We start from the raw sequence: 16,347 nt of genomic DNA, 5'->3' as shown, positions 1-16,347 counted from the left end.
TAATAAAATTTAATAATATAAAAGATAAACAAAAATAACCCAATTCTGATTAATATCCTTTGTCAGTGTATCCTTTGCCATTCCCTAAAATGCATTAAACTGAGAAGTGATATTAGATAATCACAGATCTTTCAGCTCTAACTTGTTAAGACTTTTGCAAATTCTTTACATATCAGAAACAGCTGCTACCATACTAGCCTGGGTCTGTAAGGCAAGCCTGACACTCAAACTTCAAAAAGCCTATGTTAAACCTAGATATCCTGAACATTTTATGGCTACAGGCCAGCTTCTCATGCACCTGCCTGGCTAGACTGGCTTTAATATGAACTTCAAATGGATATTTTTCTCACTCGATCTTCTCCTGATCTACATTCTAGTTCCAGTCATCCCATATTTCATCCAAGCAACATCAATCCAAGTCTCTATCTGGTAGCCTCAGTGCCCACTGATATTTAGATGGAGACACAGCACAAAAATGAGCTGAGAAGTGGAAGAGTCACTTAAACTCAGGCTATAGACTCAAACTATGCAATCCTAAAAAATTAATTACCTACACGCTTCACTTGTTTCATAAACAAAGTGACAATTGGAATGCTGGTCCCACAGGGTTCTGAAAAGCTTGTAAAATTATCTCATTGACACAGATTTATTTCTCCGTGGTTTATACATTCTCACTGTCAGAAACATATCATCATTAGCTGTTATACTTACCATCTGCCTCCTTGAGTACTCAAGCAGATACTGTTCTAACCTGCCCTTGTCTAGCCACACTTGTATTAATCTTGATTTTTTACTAATACTGTGACTTCTTTCTCCACTGCTTCCAAGCTTCCAAAGTTTATTCCAAACTCCCTTTTGGAAATATACTTGAAATTGTTTCTACTGACTGCTAACACCTTCTCTGTGAATTTCATTGCTACCCATGTGAATCTGTTTATATAGATTTAAATTAGACAAACTGGTTCTGAAATATTAGCATGCTCAGGATAGCTGAACTAAGCCCCTAGCCCACTATCAAATACTGTAGAACCCTCTGCATCAAATGGGCAGGAGAGACTGAGAATAAATCAGATTCGTTCTCATTACAGTATGAAGTGTAATTCACTCTGTGTCATTCAGCTGTTTGAAAGAAGTTAGTAGCAGAGCCAAGGCCCTCTCCTTAGTCCATGGCATCCCTGGAAAGAGCATCTTGATGAAAAATTGCTATAATATGGATAAGTTTATCTTCAGATGCCTTTTTTTTTAGAACATTTTTTTAAGAACAATTTTTTTCGGATAACTTTTTATTTCACCTATAGATACCCTGTGTTCATTGGTCTTCTCACACTTATTATAAAGCAAAATGCTGACTTTATAGTGTTCATGAGACCACAGATGGTGAGTCAGCATTTTTCAGAGAGGGTCCAAATAAATGGGAAGTGAGTACATTGATATAGCAGAGAGAAGTAAAGGAAAAAGTGTCCCCATTGTCAGATAGTAGTTTGACAGCATTTGAAACTTAGGAAGAAAAGAATCTGGTATGTCATATATGCAATATCTACTTGCATAGAAGATATCCTTAAAAGCATTCACAATTTAAGGGATAGAGAGAGTGCAGTTGCCTTCCCAGGTGAGTTGTTCTCTCGTTGCTACACTTATGAGCACCCAAAGGACACTTCCAAACTTCAGATGAAGGCAAGGACAGGCTGGAGAGATCCCCAACAAATTACATTACAGAACAGAGAGGGCACATTAGAACTGAGAAGGCTGCAAGTTAGAGGTAGGGCCCATTCTCTCTACTCCACACCAGAAAGAGAGAGAGAGCACAGCTGCCTGCCAGGAAGTGGGTCTCTGACTGCTGTAACCGTCAGCCACACCACGGACAATTCCACACTTTAGAAGAGGCAGGCAGTAGCCAGATGAGAGGCTTCATTGCAGCTAAAAGAGAAGTTGAGATATTTTAATGAAGGGAAATTTCTCACTTAACAGACTCAAAAAGGACTCCTGAAATAGCAAGTTGTCCTCCTCCATAAAGGGAACACTTTTAAGTCTGCAACTAATTAATAACATCATAAAGATAAGAACTGTCCACAAGCTACACAGACACAATAGAAATGGCCTAACACATACCAAGAAAAATTTCGTATGTCAAGAAAGCAGCAGGCAGTTTCAAACATTGTGAAAAATAAAATAAGCCTTCTCTTAAACAAACAAACAAACTAAGTACCATTTTGCAAAGCTAGTTAATTCCCCAGAGACAGAGAAGCAAAAGAAATATATTGATACAGAGTCATATGAACAGCTATGGAAGAAGGTACAAAGAATGGAAGAAAGAATGGAAGCCAAAAATAAAGTGAATACCCCAGAGACAGGGAACCTGAAGAAATACATTGATACAGAGTTATATGAACAGCTAAGGAAGAAGGTGGAAACAATGGAAGAAAGAACGGAAGCCATAAATAAAGCAAGTATCCAAGAGACAGGGAGCCAGGAGAAATACACTGATGTCGAGAAACATAAATAACTACTGAAGAAATTGAAAAAGACAGAAGAAAAAATGTATACTATAGATATAAATGTAGAAGCAATATTAAAATCAGCACAAGACAGAGAATGTACAGCAAACACCATATTGGAATTAGCAGAAATGCGTGAAAACACAACCAAGAATATCAAGATCAAAATTATAACACTTCCAACTTGCTGGAGGAACAAAAAAACAGAACAAAAAAGGTGGAACAGAGAGTCAGTGAGCTGGAAGATAAAAACCTCAATGGGAACACACTAGAAGAGAAAACAGAGAGGAGATGGAAAGAAAACATTAGAATCATGTGTGACTGCATAAAAAGATACAACATATATATGGCCAGAATCCCAGAACATGAGTAGGGCAGGTAAAAAACTGAAAAGGTAGAAGAGGCACTAGAAGAAAACTCCACAGTTATGAAAAACAAGGAAATCCACATTCAAGAAGCTCATTGAACCTCAAGTAGACTAGACTCAAAAAGAAAAACATCAAAACATATCATAGATAAATTTGCCAAAATGAGAAATAAGGATAGAATACTAAAAGCAGCACAAGAAAAACAAAAAGTTATCTACTAAAGAGAACAAATTAGGTTAAGTTCAAATTTCTAAGCAGAAAGCACATGAGCAAGAAGACAATGAGATGGCAAATATAGAAGTTGACATTAATGCCAGCTGAAGATCCTGTACCCAGCAAAGACAAATATGAAGGAGAAATTAAATCATTTGCCAAGAAACAGAAACTAAATAAATTTGTGAACATAAGACCAACACTAGAAGAAATTCTAAGAGAAATCCTTCACACAGAGACACCAAAGGAAAGTGAATGGACCATAGTAAACAGAAACAACAAAAAAAGAAATACAGAAAAATGTCAATGATAAAACCTGTCATGTCAAAAATCATACTTAATGTGAATGGGCTAAATACAACAATTAAGAGGAAAAAGTGCAGCTGAATGGATCAAAAAACAAAGTCCACCAATATGCTACCTACAAGAGACACACTTAAGAAAAGAGGAAAAATATTGACTAAAAATTAAGGGTTTAAAAAAAAAATAAACCAAGCAAATCACATCTGCAAAAAACAAAAAACAAACAAACAAAAACCAAACCACACAGAAGTAGCAATATTAATCTCTGATAAAAAATACTTCAGGTTGAAAATTGTCATAAGAGATAAGGAGGTGCACTATATAATGATTAAAAGCAGAACAGACCAAAAATACACTGGTCAACGTCTAGGCACCAAATAATAGATCTATAAAATGCATAAAACAATAGCTCACAGACTTGAAGAAATCAGCATTACAGTAGTGGCAAGAGACTTAATACACCACTTTGACCGAAGTATAGATCATATCAAAAAAACTTAACAAAGATGCAGAACATCTAAACTATACAATTAGCCAAATTGAACTTGTGGATGTATTCAGGGTACTGCACCCAACCAAAATCCAATTTACTTTCTTCTCTGGTGCACGTGGTACATTCTCCATAATTGATCACCTACTAGGACACAAAGGAAGCCTCAAGAGAATAAAAAACACTGAAATAATTCAAAGTGTCTTCTCAGGCCACAATTCCATAAAATTAGAAATTGATGACAAAAGGATAAAGCTCACAAAACATGGAAGCTAAATAAAACAGCACACCTCTAGAAACTATGAACTTTGATAAATGATGATGGATGTGGAAGGGCTTCAGGCCTTTTGTGCATGGAGTTGCTATGAGTCGTGCTTGACTTGACGGCAATCAACAACAATAACATAACATGGTTGGGTTATAGAAGAAATAAAAAGATGACATAAAAAGGGAAACAAATGATAATGAAAATGCAACAAGTCAAAACCTCTGGGTTACAGCTCAGGCAATCCTCAGGTGGTAGCTCTTAGCAATAGGCAGACACATAAAAAAATAAATAAATATAAGGAAGAAATAAGCAAAATGAATGACCTAACTCAACACCTCCATCAAGTAGAAAAAAAACAACAATTTAACCCCATAGCCTCTAGAAAGAGAGAAAATTATAAGGACAAGAACTGAAATTAATGAGATAGAAAACAGAAAAACAATTGAAATGATCAACAAGAACAAGAGCAAGTTCTTCAAAAGGATCAAAAAAATAGACAAACCATCAGCAAATTTAACCAAAAAAAAAGAAAGAGAAGGCACAAATAATTCATATAAGAAATTATAGAGGTGACATCACAATAGAGCCAGATATCAAACTTGAAAATCTGGAGGAAATGGACAAACACCTGGAAACTCACACCCTACCTAGCTTGGCATGGACAGATGTAGAATACTTGAACAAATCCATCACAAAAGAAGAAATTGAGCAGATCATATAAAGACTTCACTCCCCAAAAAAGTTCTGGCCCAGATGACTTAACAGCTGAATTCTACTAAACATTCGGAGAAGATCTACTGCAAATTCTATTTAAATTATTTCAAAAAACAGAAAAGGAAGCAACACTATCAGAGTCTATGAAATTCTATGAAGCAAACATAACCTTAATACCAAAACTAGACAAAGATATTACTAAAAAAGAAAACTACAGACCAATTATCTCCCATGAATATAGATGCAAGATTATTAACAAAATTCTATCCAGTAGAACTTAACACATTTAAAAAATTCATTATGACCAAAGCAGAATTCATAACAATTTTGCAAGGATGGTTCAACATAAGAAAAACAATCAATGTAATTCATCACATTAACAAAACAAACACAAGAACCACAGAGTGTGTCAATTGATGTAGAAAAGTCTTTAAACAAAATCAACACCCTTCCTAAGTAAAATCAGAAAAATAGGAATTGAAGGGAATTTCCTCAACACAGTGAAAAGTATATATGCAAAACCAAAAGCTAACATCATTCTCGATGGAGGAAAAACTACAGGCATTCCCCTTGCAAACAAAGATGTACTTTCACCACTACTCTTCATTATTGTATTGTAAGTACTTGCAAGGGAAATACAAGAGAAGAAAAGAAGTATCCAACCTGGCAAAGAGGTGGTAAAACTGTTGCTATATGCATATGATATGATAGTATACACAGAAAACCCCCAGGATTCACCAAAGGCATTCACAATGTAAAATCTTTTTCACAAATCTTCATTCCATATCCCTGAAGGGCACATTTTGGAGGAGAAATAGAGTATTGTGGTTGGAAACTGATAAAGGACTTACTTCCTTTCTCCAAACATATTTGCCACACGGCCACGAATAAATTGCCTAAAAACCTCTGGTGACTTAGTCATAAAGAATTGTGCTCCCAAAGTAAATTGTACATGATTCAAATCCACCTGTTGCTTTGCAGGAGAAAAATGGACAATCTCCTCCTGTGCGTTTTACTGCCTCTGAAACTTGCTAGATTGTGTTCGAACTTGACGGTATGCAATAACATCAATTATGTAACTTTCTTTCTTGCTAAACTTGGCTCCATACAGTAGTGGTTCAATGGCATAAACCTCCCTTCCATAAGGGAAACCCAAGTTTGAATCTCATACAAAGTATCTCAAGTACAGTGTAGAACAGCCTTATGTGTTCTTATCATCTTGAACAAATTCTAGGAGATTTTCCAGATTAACATGGGCTAGGAGTGAAGACCTAGAAGGACCTGACTTCCAACAGTCAGCCAGTGAAAGTCCTGTTGGTCATAATGGAACATCATCCAATTAACAACTAGCTTTAAATAAACAATGAGAATGGCTCACCATCATACAGCATGTTACTCTGTTGTGCATGGAGTCTTCATGAATAAGGACCCACTCAATGGTGACTAACAATTATAAGTGTGAATTTGGGTACCACCCCTTATATGTGAGTACATGAAGATGAGAAGACCTTGAGAAGGTCATTAAGTACATGCTTGGCATTTGATTCACCCAGATTTTGCACAAGAGAAATAAGTCTTCCATAGATTTTCCTCAGGATTTTCTGACCATATCATGGGTCATATAGAGCTTCCTCTGATGACAATGCTCTCTTCACAAACCTTACAGGCACTTCTTTTTTTTCATCCCTGTGACATTTTTGGAGGTTATTTTTATTAATTTTTAATTTTTTTATTTTATACTGATTTATTTACAAAGTTTGAATACATTGTTCTTCACAAAAGATCCTTCCCATTTCCTTCACCTCACCCACCCACAGAATTGTGCAACACTATGATTGAAAGCCTATCCCCCAACCCATCCTCATCCCTCTTTTTCCACCCCCCCCCCTTGGATCCTCATATTCATTCTACAATAATGGTTTTATACAGTATTTGTCCTTGTGGGACTGAGTTAGTTCACTCAGCATAATACTCTACAGGCCCTCCCAAGTTAGTTAACAATTTACAAAGTTATTGCTTCTGTGTGCTGCATAGTATTTTATTGTGTGAAGCTACCACACCTTCTCAATCAATTCATTTGTGGTTGGAAATCTGGGCTGTTTCCATGTTCTTGCAATGGTGAATCATGCTGCTGTGGACATTGTTGTACAAGTTTCTATTTGAGCCTCAGTTCTCATTTTCTTGGGGTATGTTCCAAGCAATGGCATAGCTGAGTCATATGGAATTTCTATGTTAAGCTTTTTGAGGAAGTGCCAAACTGCCTTCCAGAGTGGTTGTACCATTGTACAATCTCACCAACAATGTATAAGAGTTCCTATCTCACTACATCTTCTCCAACATTTATTAATTGCTGACCTGTTAAACTTCCACTGCTATTGGAGTGAGATCATATTTCACTGTAGTCTTGATTTGCATCTCTCTTATTGCCAATGATTTTCAACATTTCTTCTTATGTTTGTTGGCCATTTGAATATCTTCCTCTGTGGAAATTCTTTACATGCCTTCTGCTTATTTTGTAATTGTGTTATCAGTCTTTTTCTTGTGGAGGCCCAGTAGTTTTCTATAAACTTTCATTATGAGACTCTTTTCTGAGATGGTATTGCCAAATGTTTGTTCCCAGTTGGTAGGTTTTCTTTTCACCCTGTTGGAAAAAGTTTTGATGCACACATGTATTTAATCTTTAGAAGGTCCCATTCATCAATTTTATCCTCTTTGGACTGTGCATTTCTGGCTGTAATTGACAGTCTCTATATCGTAGACTAGAGCTTCTAAGCTTGATCCCAGTTTGTCTCTTAAGACTCTGATCCACCTTGAGGTGATTTTTTGTGAATAGTGTGAGATATGGATCCTGTTTCAGCTTTCTACAGGGAGCAGTCCAGTTTCCCCAGCACCATTTGTTGAAGTGGTTATCACTTCCCCATTTGATAGGTTTTATTTCCTTGTCAAATAATAGTTGACGATAGATAGCTGGATCTATTTCTGGGTTCTCAATTCTGTTCCTTTGGTCTATGTGCCTGCTATTGTACTAGTAATATGCTGCTTTGGTTACTACTGCTGTGTAGTGGGTTTTGAGGTCAGGGAGTGCTATGCTTTTCACTTCATTTTTGTTTCTCAAAAGTTTTGCTTATTTGGGGTCTCTTTCTTCTCCAAATAAACTTGACAATTTCCTTTCCAATCTCCTTGAAAAACAAATTTGGTATCTGTATTGCGATTGAATTGAACATGTAGATTGCTTTCGGTAGGACTATCATTTTCACAATATTCTCTTCAATATTGAGAGCACATTTTTTTCCATTTCTTTAGGTCTTCTATTGTGTCTTGCAGAAATGTTCTGTAGTTTTCTTTGTATGGGTTTTTTGTATCTCTGGTTAGGTTCACTTCCAAGTATCTCAATTTGTGGCTGGCTATTGTAAATTGTATTGCTTTCTTGGTTTCCTTCTCTGAGTTCTCTTTTTCACTCATAGAAGTCTCTTAAATGGCACCTTGTGAGGCATATGTTTTAAGAATAAGAATTTTTTTTCTTTTCTATTACTTTAAAATGAGGGAAGGGAAGAAAAAAGGAGACTAAAAATAGAGAAGTGGGTGAAGGTATACAACAAGGGTTTGCTTTAAAATTGTAAAAAGTTAATTGCAACAACTAATGGTAATTAATGTCTCTAATGATTTCTGAAAAAACTAATATGATTTGTAAACTCTCACTTATCATTCAAGTTAAAAACAAAATATTTTCTACTTCTAAAAAAATTAGAAGTGGTAAAGATAGATGTCCTTTTGCACAATTTCACCCCATGTAGTGAACTATTCAACCATTTATTTATTTATTCAATAAATAGTTTTTGAGGATCTACTATGTATCAGGTAATATCTTGCTTTATAAACCGTATGCAACTTGCACGTATTCATGTAGCTTTCATAAATCTTTTAGCAAATATATTCTGAGCACAAACTATATAAAAATAATTGTTAGTGCAACAATGAATGCATGGAAATCTAAAATCTCTGTAAATGTTCATTAAAATTAATAAAATAAAAAAATGAAACAAAAAAAGAAAGAAATAATATCAATGATGAAAAAAATAATAGTTTTAGGTACATTGTAGAACTTTTTTTCATTTTTAAAAATAGTTTTAATATAAAAATAGTACCCTGCCCTTCTGCATTTTGAAATTTAATAGATCATATATTTCTACTAATAGAGCAAATTTGGAAGCAAGAGTGGCATCCACTTCCTAAACAATATGCCTCGGAAACTCTATGAACTTTGATAAATGTTGATAGTTGTAGAGGGGCTTCAGGCCTTTTGCTCATAGAGTCGCTGTGATTCATGCTCAATTCAAAGGTAATCAACAACAACAAGAATAGAGCAAATATATAAGGAACTCCTAATCATATCAACTTGTGAACAGCTTTGACAATCAACCTGAGAAAGTTTTATTGACCTTGTTAACGGAAAGCTGAGCAGATCCATGTTACCTGGATCCATAATTAAAACCCATAGAAGTAGCAGTAAAGAAATAAAACAACATAGTTATTAGGTTGATTATATCCACAAAAGACCTTTTCAAAGTGTTAAAAAACAAAGATGTCTCTTTGAGGGTTAATGTGCACAAAATAACAATCACAAAATCTCAATCACTTCATAAGCATGTGAAAGCTTTATGATGAAAAAAGTAAGACTGTAGAATTGATGTCTTTGTACAGTATTAGTGAAGAATCTTGAATATAAAATCAACTACCATGTTGTTTTATGTGCCATTGAGTTGACTGCAACTCATAGTGACCCTGTAAACAACACCTCTGAGCCTTGTCCCATTCTTAGTCAACCTCACCTTCTCTTACACTCCTGACCTCATTGCCACAGTCCTTGTCAATCCATCTCATTTGTGGTCTTACTCTCCTGTACTGGCCTTCTACCCTTCTAAGCATCATGTCTTCTCCAAGGACTGGCATCTCCTGGCAGCCTGCCCAAAGTGTATGTGAGATGGAGTTTCAAAATCTTTGCCTCCGCAAGAAGCTGCACTGTAATCCCAGAGGCACATGGTTCGAATCCACCAGATGCTCTGCTGGAGAAGGAGGGGCAATCTCCTTCTGTACCTGTCAGATCTGATTTGACAGTACACACAAAATCTTTGCCTCCAAGGAGCAACCTGGCTTCACCCTTTCCCGCACAAACTTGTTTGTTCTCTTGGCATTCTACAGTATGTTCAATACTCTGTGTCAGGCACCACAAATCAAAGGCATTGATGCTTCTCAATTCTTCTTCTGTCCTTATTAATTGTCCAGGTCTCTCAGATGCATAGCAAGCATTTGAGGAGACCATGACCTCAGTCAAGTGCACTTTAGTCTCTAGACTGATATTGTTGCTCTTTAGCATTCTGGAGAGGTCTCTGACAGCAAATTTCCCCCATGAAACTCATCTTTTGATTTCCTGGCTGCTCGTACCAAAGGTGTTGAGTGTGGATCTGAGCAAGATTAAATCACTAACAACTTCAATCTTGTCTCAATTGGCCACAATTCTGTCTTTTGGCCCAGTGGTGAGAATTTTTGCTTTCTTGCTGTTGAAATGAAATTCATATTTAAAGCTTGATCTCTGCAGTAATTGCTTCAAGTCCTTCTTATTTTCAGCAAGCAAAGTTGTGATATCTGCATAAAACAGGTTATTAAAGAGATTTCCTCCAATCCTGATGTCACATTCTTCTTCATAAAGTCCAACCTCTTAAATGAACTGTTTAGCATATAAATTGAAAAGGTATGAATAAAAGATATATCCCTGACACTCTCCTTTCTTGATTTTAATCCATGTGCTGTTCCTTTGCTCTGTTAGGACAATAGCTTCTTGGTCTAGGCATAGGTTTCACATGAGCACTATCAATTGTTCTGGTATTCCCATTCTTCTCCGTGTTAACCACAATTTGTTATGATCCACAAAATCAAATGCCTTTGAATAGTCAATAAAACACAAATAGACATCCTTCTGGTATTCTCTGCTCTCATTCATGACACATCTGACATCAGCAATGATATCCCTAGTGTCACAGCCTCTTCTAAACCCAGCTCATATTTCTGACAGTTCTCTGTTGATGTACTGTTTTAATTGTTTTTGAAGAATCTTCAACAAGATTTTGCTTGCATGTGATATTGTTCAATAATTTCCACATTCTGTTGGATCATAGTTTTAGGGAAAGGGAATAAATATAAATCTCTTCCAGTCAAATGGTCAGATAACTCCAGGTCTCTTGGCACAACCTGGTAAGCACATCCAGAGTTGCATGTTTTGGTTGAAATTTGTCAATTGGTATTCCTTCAATTCCTGAGGCCTTATTTTTGGCCAATGTCTTAAAAGTAGCTTGAACTTCTCTTATTACCATTGATTTTTTAACATATCCTGCTTTCCTGAAATGAGTCTGTGTCAACCAATTCTTTGTGGTATAATGACTCCATGTATTCTTTCCATCTTCCTCTGATGCTTCTTAGACTATTCAACATTTTGCCTATAGTATCTTCCAGTATTGCAATTCAAGGCTTGAATTTGTTCTTCACATAAAGGTCTTGCCTTTCGATTTTCTGACTCCAGCTCTTTTCACATTTTGTCATGTTGTTGTGTTGTTATGTGCCGTCGAGTCGTTTCCGACTCATAGTGACCCTATGCACAACAGCCCTAAACCCTGCTCTATCCTGCGCCAACCGCACCGCCTCTGACACACCCATCCCGATTACCCCAGTCACCGAATCAATCCATCTCATAGAGGGTCTTCCCCTCCTGCGTTGTCCCTCAACACTCCCAAGCATGATGTCCCTCTCCAAGGACCCGTCCCTCCTGGCAACATGTCCAAAGTATGTCAGACGAAGCCCCAGAATCTTTGCCTCCAAGGAGCAGCTTGGTTTAATCCTCTCCAAGATGAATCTGTTTGTTTTCCTGGCAGTCCATGGTACATTCAGTACCCTTCTCCAGCACCACACTTCAAAAGCATCCACTCTCCTTCTGTCCTCCCTAGTCATTGTCCAACTCTCTGATGCATAACAAGCGATTGCAAATACCATGGCCTGTATCAGGCGCACCTTAGTCTCCAGAGAGACACTGTTGCTCCTGAGTACTTTAGAGAGGTCCCTAACAGCAGACTTTCCCATCGCGATACACTTTTTGATTTCCTGACTGCTGGTACCACTTTTCTTTCTCTTCATGAGCTGTCCTTTGAAATTTTTTGTTGAATTCTTTAACTTTCTGGTTTCTTCCCTTTGTTTGGCTTCTCAGCACTCTAGTGCAATATTCATAGTCTCTTCTGGCACCCATTTTGTCCTCAGTCACCATAAGAACAAAAACTTCTGTCTTGCGAAAACATACAATCAGAATATTCATTAAGGTGGTGAGAGAGACTTAATTTCACCTATTTGGGATATGGCATTAGGAAAGATGAGTTTCTGGACAAGGACAACATGCTTGGAAAAGTAGAGTCACAAAGAAAAGAAGAAGAAGACCTTTGATGAACACCATGACCGAGTGGCTACAACAATGGGCTTAAACATAACAATGACTGTAGAATGAATCTGGACAAGGTGGTGTTAGGAACCGTTGTCTATAGGTTGCTTTGGGTCAGAACTGACTCACCATCATGTAACAGTATATTTGGAAACTCCATAGAACCATAGAAAGTAATGGAGAGTCATGAAAAACTTGTAAGCGAAAGAATGACAGAGTCAGAGCAACTTCTACAAGTGTGGGTTTAGTCAATTTACAGCCAGTATAAAAGGATGAGAAGAGAAGACTTTGCAGATAAGAATAAAATAGTGCAATATTCTACATGGGACATACAAGTAAATGAGTGCTTGCATTTGGGAGTTTTGATACCTGGAGTCATATTCTGTAGCAGGAAACATCTTTCCTTGTAGTCAGTAGAGGAAGTAAACTCACTTGATAAAGTTGGATCCTTGGAAGGAGTGCCTTTACCTAGAGAAAATAAAAATAAAAGATCATTTGTGAAAATAGGCCTTGTAAGCAAGGACTGACAGTGGTGTTCAAGACATGGAGAGGTTTTGAATTGTTATCACTTAGTCATTGCTGTGGATTTAGAACTGACTCATAGATGACCATCCAGATGGATTTTTGGAGATTGTAAATGACATGAGAAGAAATTATCCATCTTTCTCTTTTGGAGCCACTGGAGGATTTGAACTGGCTGGGAATGCCATCTCTGGACTAGTAGTGCAGCTCCCTACAGATTATGCCTACTTCCAAAAGGAGCTCTGATGGCCTAGTATAAGAAGTTGCACTCTCAACCCTAATGTACAAGGCTTAAATCCACAAACTGCTCTGCAAGAGAAAGATGGGCAATCTCTTCTCTTGCAATTTAAAGCCTCTTAAATCCCACTGGACTGTCAGTGATTAATCTATTCTGACTGGATGGTATACAACTGTCTTACAATTGGTGAATACTCAATTGTGAAGTAAAGAACTACCACACATGTCATTCTCTCAGGTATGCCTTTATTTTATTAAATAAAACCCCAAAATCATGTCTACACATATTCCTATCCTTAGGTAAGATGGAGTCCTATAGACTGTGGATCTAACAACACAGTGGACAGTCAATGGACAGATAGCACCCACTGAGTATAGTGTCATCCTTGGGGATATAACTAGTAGTAATAGTCCAAAAATATGTGAATGTCCTTAGACTGTCCACTCTGCACACTACATAGAGTCCTGTCTCAGATGTTTCTTCTCTTCAGTTTTCAAAAGATGATTTCTTAGTGGCAAAAAGCTGCACTGCAATCCCAGATGTGCCTGGTTTGAATCCACCAGATGCTCTGCTGGAAAAGGAGGGACAATGTCCTCCTGTACCGGTCAGATCTGATTTGATGGTACAATGCACAAAAAATAATAAAATTATTTTTTTTAAAAGATGGTTTCTAAGATCAGTAGGATTCCTCTATAGTTACAAAGAGACCTCAGAGAAGGAAACCAAGAAAGCCTATATGATTTACAATAGCCAACTACAAATTGAGATACTTAGAAGTGAGCCTAACTAAAAATACAAAATACCTATACAAAGAAAACTACAGAACATTTCTGCAAGACACAATACAAGACCTAAAGAAATGAGGAGGGTGTGGAGAAGTGCCCTCCCTGTTCATGGATAGGAAGGCTTAATATTGTGAAAATTATAGTCCTACCAAAAACAATCTATATGTTCAACGTAATCCCAATAATGATATCAAATTCATTTTTCAAGGAGATCGAGAGGGAAATTGTCAAGTTTATTTGGAGAGGAAGGAGATTCCTGAATAAGCAAAGTACTTCTGAAAAATAAAAATGTGGTTGGAGGCATAGCACTCCCTGACCTCAAAACGTACTACACAGCAGTAGTAACCAAAATAGCATGGTACTGGTACAATGACAGGCACATAGATCAGTGGAATAAATCAAGAACCCAGAAATGGATCTGACTATCTATGGTCAACTGGTATTCAACAGGGAAATAAAACTTCTAAAATGAGGAAATGATAACCTCTTCAACAAATGGTGCTGGCAAACTAGACTGCTATTTGCAAAAAGCTGAAAGAGGATCCATATCTCACACCATACTAAAAAATCAGCTCAAGGTGGATCAGAGATCTCAGAATTAAGCCCAAAATTATAAAGCTCATTAAAGGCGAACTAGAACCAAGCTTAGAAAGGCTACTCTATGGTGTAAAAGGACTGCCAAATACAGCCAGAAATACACAATCTGAAGAGGATAAAATTGAAGCATGGGATCTTCTAAAGATTAAATCTCTGTGCTCACCAAAAGCTTTCTTCCACAGGGTGAAAAGAAAACCTATTGACTGAGAACAAACATTTGGCAATACCATTTCAGACAAAGGTCTCATAACAACAGTTTACAGAAAGCTACAGGGCCTCCACTAGAAAAAGACTGATAACACAATTACAAAATGAGCAAAAGACATGGAAAGAATTTTCACCGAGGAAAATATTCAAATGGCCAACAGACATATGAAGAAATGCTCAAGATCATTGGCAATAAGAGAGATGCAAATCAAAACCACAATGAAATACCATCTCACTCCAGCAGGAGTGGCAAAGTTTAGCAGGGCATCAAGCAATAAATGTTGGAGAGGGTCTGACGAGATATGAACTCTTATACGTTGTTGGTAGGATTGTACAATGGTAAAACCACTCCAGAAGGCAGTTTAGCGTTTCCTAAAAAAACTGGACATAGACATTCCATATGATCCAGGTATTCAACTGCTTGGAATAAACCCTGAGAAAATGAGGACTGAGGCACAAACAGAGACTTGTACACCAATGTTCACAGCAGCATTATTCACCATAGCAAAAACATGGAAACAGCCCAAATGTCCAACCACAATGGAACAGATTGAGAAATTATGGTACATTCACACAATGGAATACTACGCAGCATGCAAGAGAAATAATTATGTAAATTACTACCTAAAATGGGAGAGACTGGGAGATTATGCTAAGTGAACTAACTCAGTCTCATAATGACAAATACTGTATAGGACCATTATTGTAGAGCATGTACGAGGATACAAGGGGGTGGGGGCTTAAATATGAGGTCGCACAATTTGATGGGTGAAGGGAGGGATTGGTAAAGGAAAGGGGAAAGGTCTGGGGTGAAAACAATGTATATGAACTTGATGAACTTTGTATGTAAACCAGTATAGAATTATTACCTAACTTGATAAAGACTGAAGAGCATTAAGCTGAATGAAGGAACGCGGGCCCACAAGGACAAACACTGTATCAAACCATTACTGTAAAACGTGTATGAGAATCCAAGGTGGGGGGAGGGAAGAAGATGAGTGAGGATGTGTAGAAAGAGAATACTCATGGGGTCATACAATTTGATGGGTAAGGGGGTGAGGGAAATAGGAATGATTTTGTATGAAAAACAATGTATTTGAATTTTGTAAATAACCTAGTATTTTAAAAAGATGGTTTCTTCATAAAATTCATCAGAGACAAAATGAAATCAAACTTAAACTGTCTAGACTGTGGTATAAAGAGACTGCTAAATACAGCTAGAAATGATCAATCTGGAGAGGATAAATCAATGAGTGGGATCTTTTGAAGAAACCCCTGTGTGCATAAGAAACTTTTTTCAAACAGAGTGAAAAGAAAAGCTACTGACTGAGAACAAATATTTTCACAATACCATTTTAGACAAAGGTCTCATATCAAAAGTTTATATAATCCTACAGAGCCTCCAAAAGAAAAAGACTGATACACAATTACAAAATGGGCAAAAGACTGGAAAGACCTTCCACAGAGGAGGACATTCAGATGGCCAACAGATACATAAAGAAATACTCAAAATCATTGGCAATAAGAGAGATACAAATCAAAACCACATATTTCATCCAGTTTTTCTCATTCTATGTTTACGGCATTGAAGTCTATGGGGGAGAGAATAGTCTAAAAGTATTATATTTTAGGGTATTATTTTTATCGTAGGAGTATGCAATGAGGGTTGC

General features: G+C 36.9%; 1 protein-coding gene across 1 annotated transcript in view; it reads right to left on the bottom strand.

Annotated features, from left to right (window-relative positions):
• Positions 1-16,347, bottom strand: part of SH3TC2 (SH3 domain and tetratricopeptide repeats 2) — a 141,533-nt gene that overhangs the window by 103,977 nt on the left and 21,209 nt on the right. The window contains exon 2 of the mRNA XM_006893752.1: positions 12,698-12,796. Coding sequence (XP_006893814.1) covers positions 12,698-12,796 — 99 coding nt within the window. The remainder of the gene's footprint in view (positions 1-12,697; positions 12,797-16,347) is intronic.

This window comes from Elephantulus edwardii, unplaced genomic scaffold (genome assembly GCF_000299155.1).
Source record: "Elephantulus edwardii isolate Elephantulus edwardi_28Jun2011 unplaced genomic scaffold, EleEdw1.0 scaffold00130, whole genome shotgun sequence".
In the NCBI taxonomy this organism is placed as follows: domain Eukaryota; kingdom Metazoa; phylum Chordata; class Mammalia; order Macroscelidea; family Macroscelididae; genus Elephantulus; species Elephantulus edwardii.
This window is presented reverse-complemented; position numbering and strand designations above follow the sequence as displayed.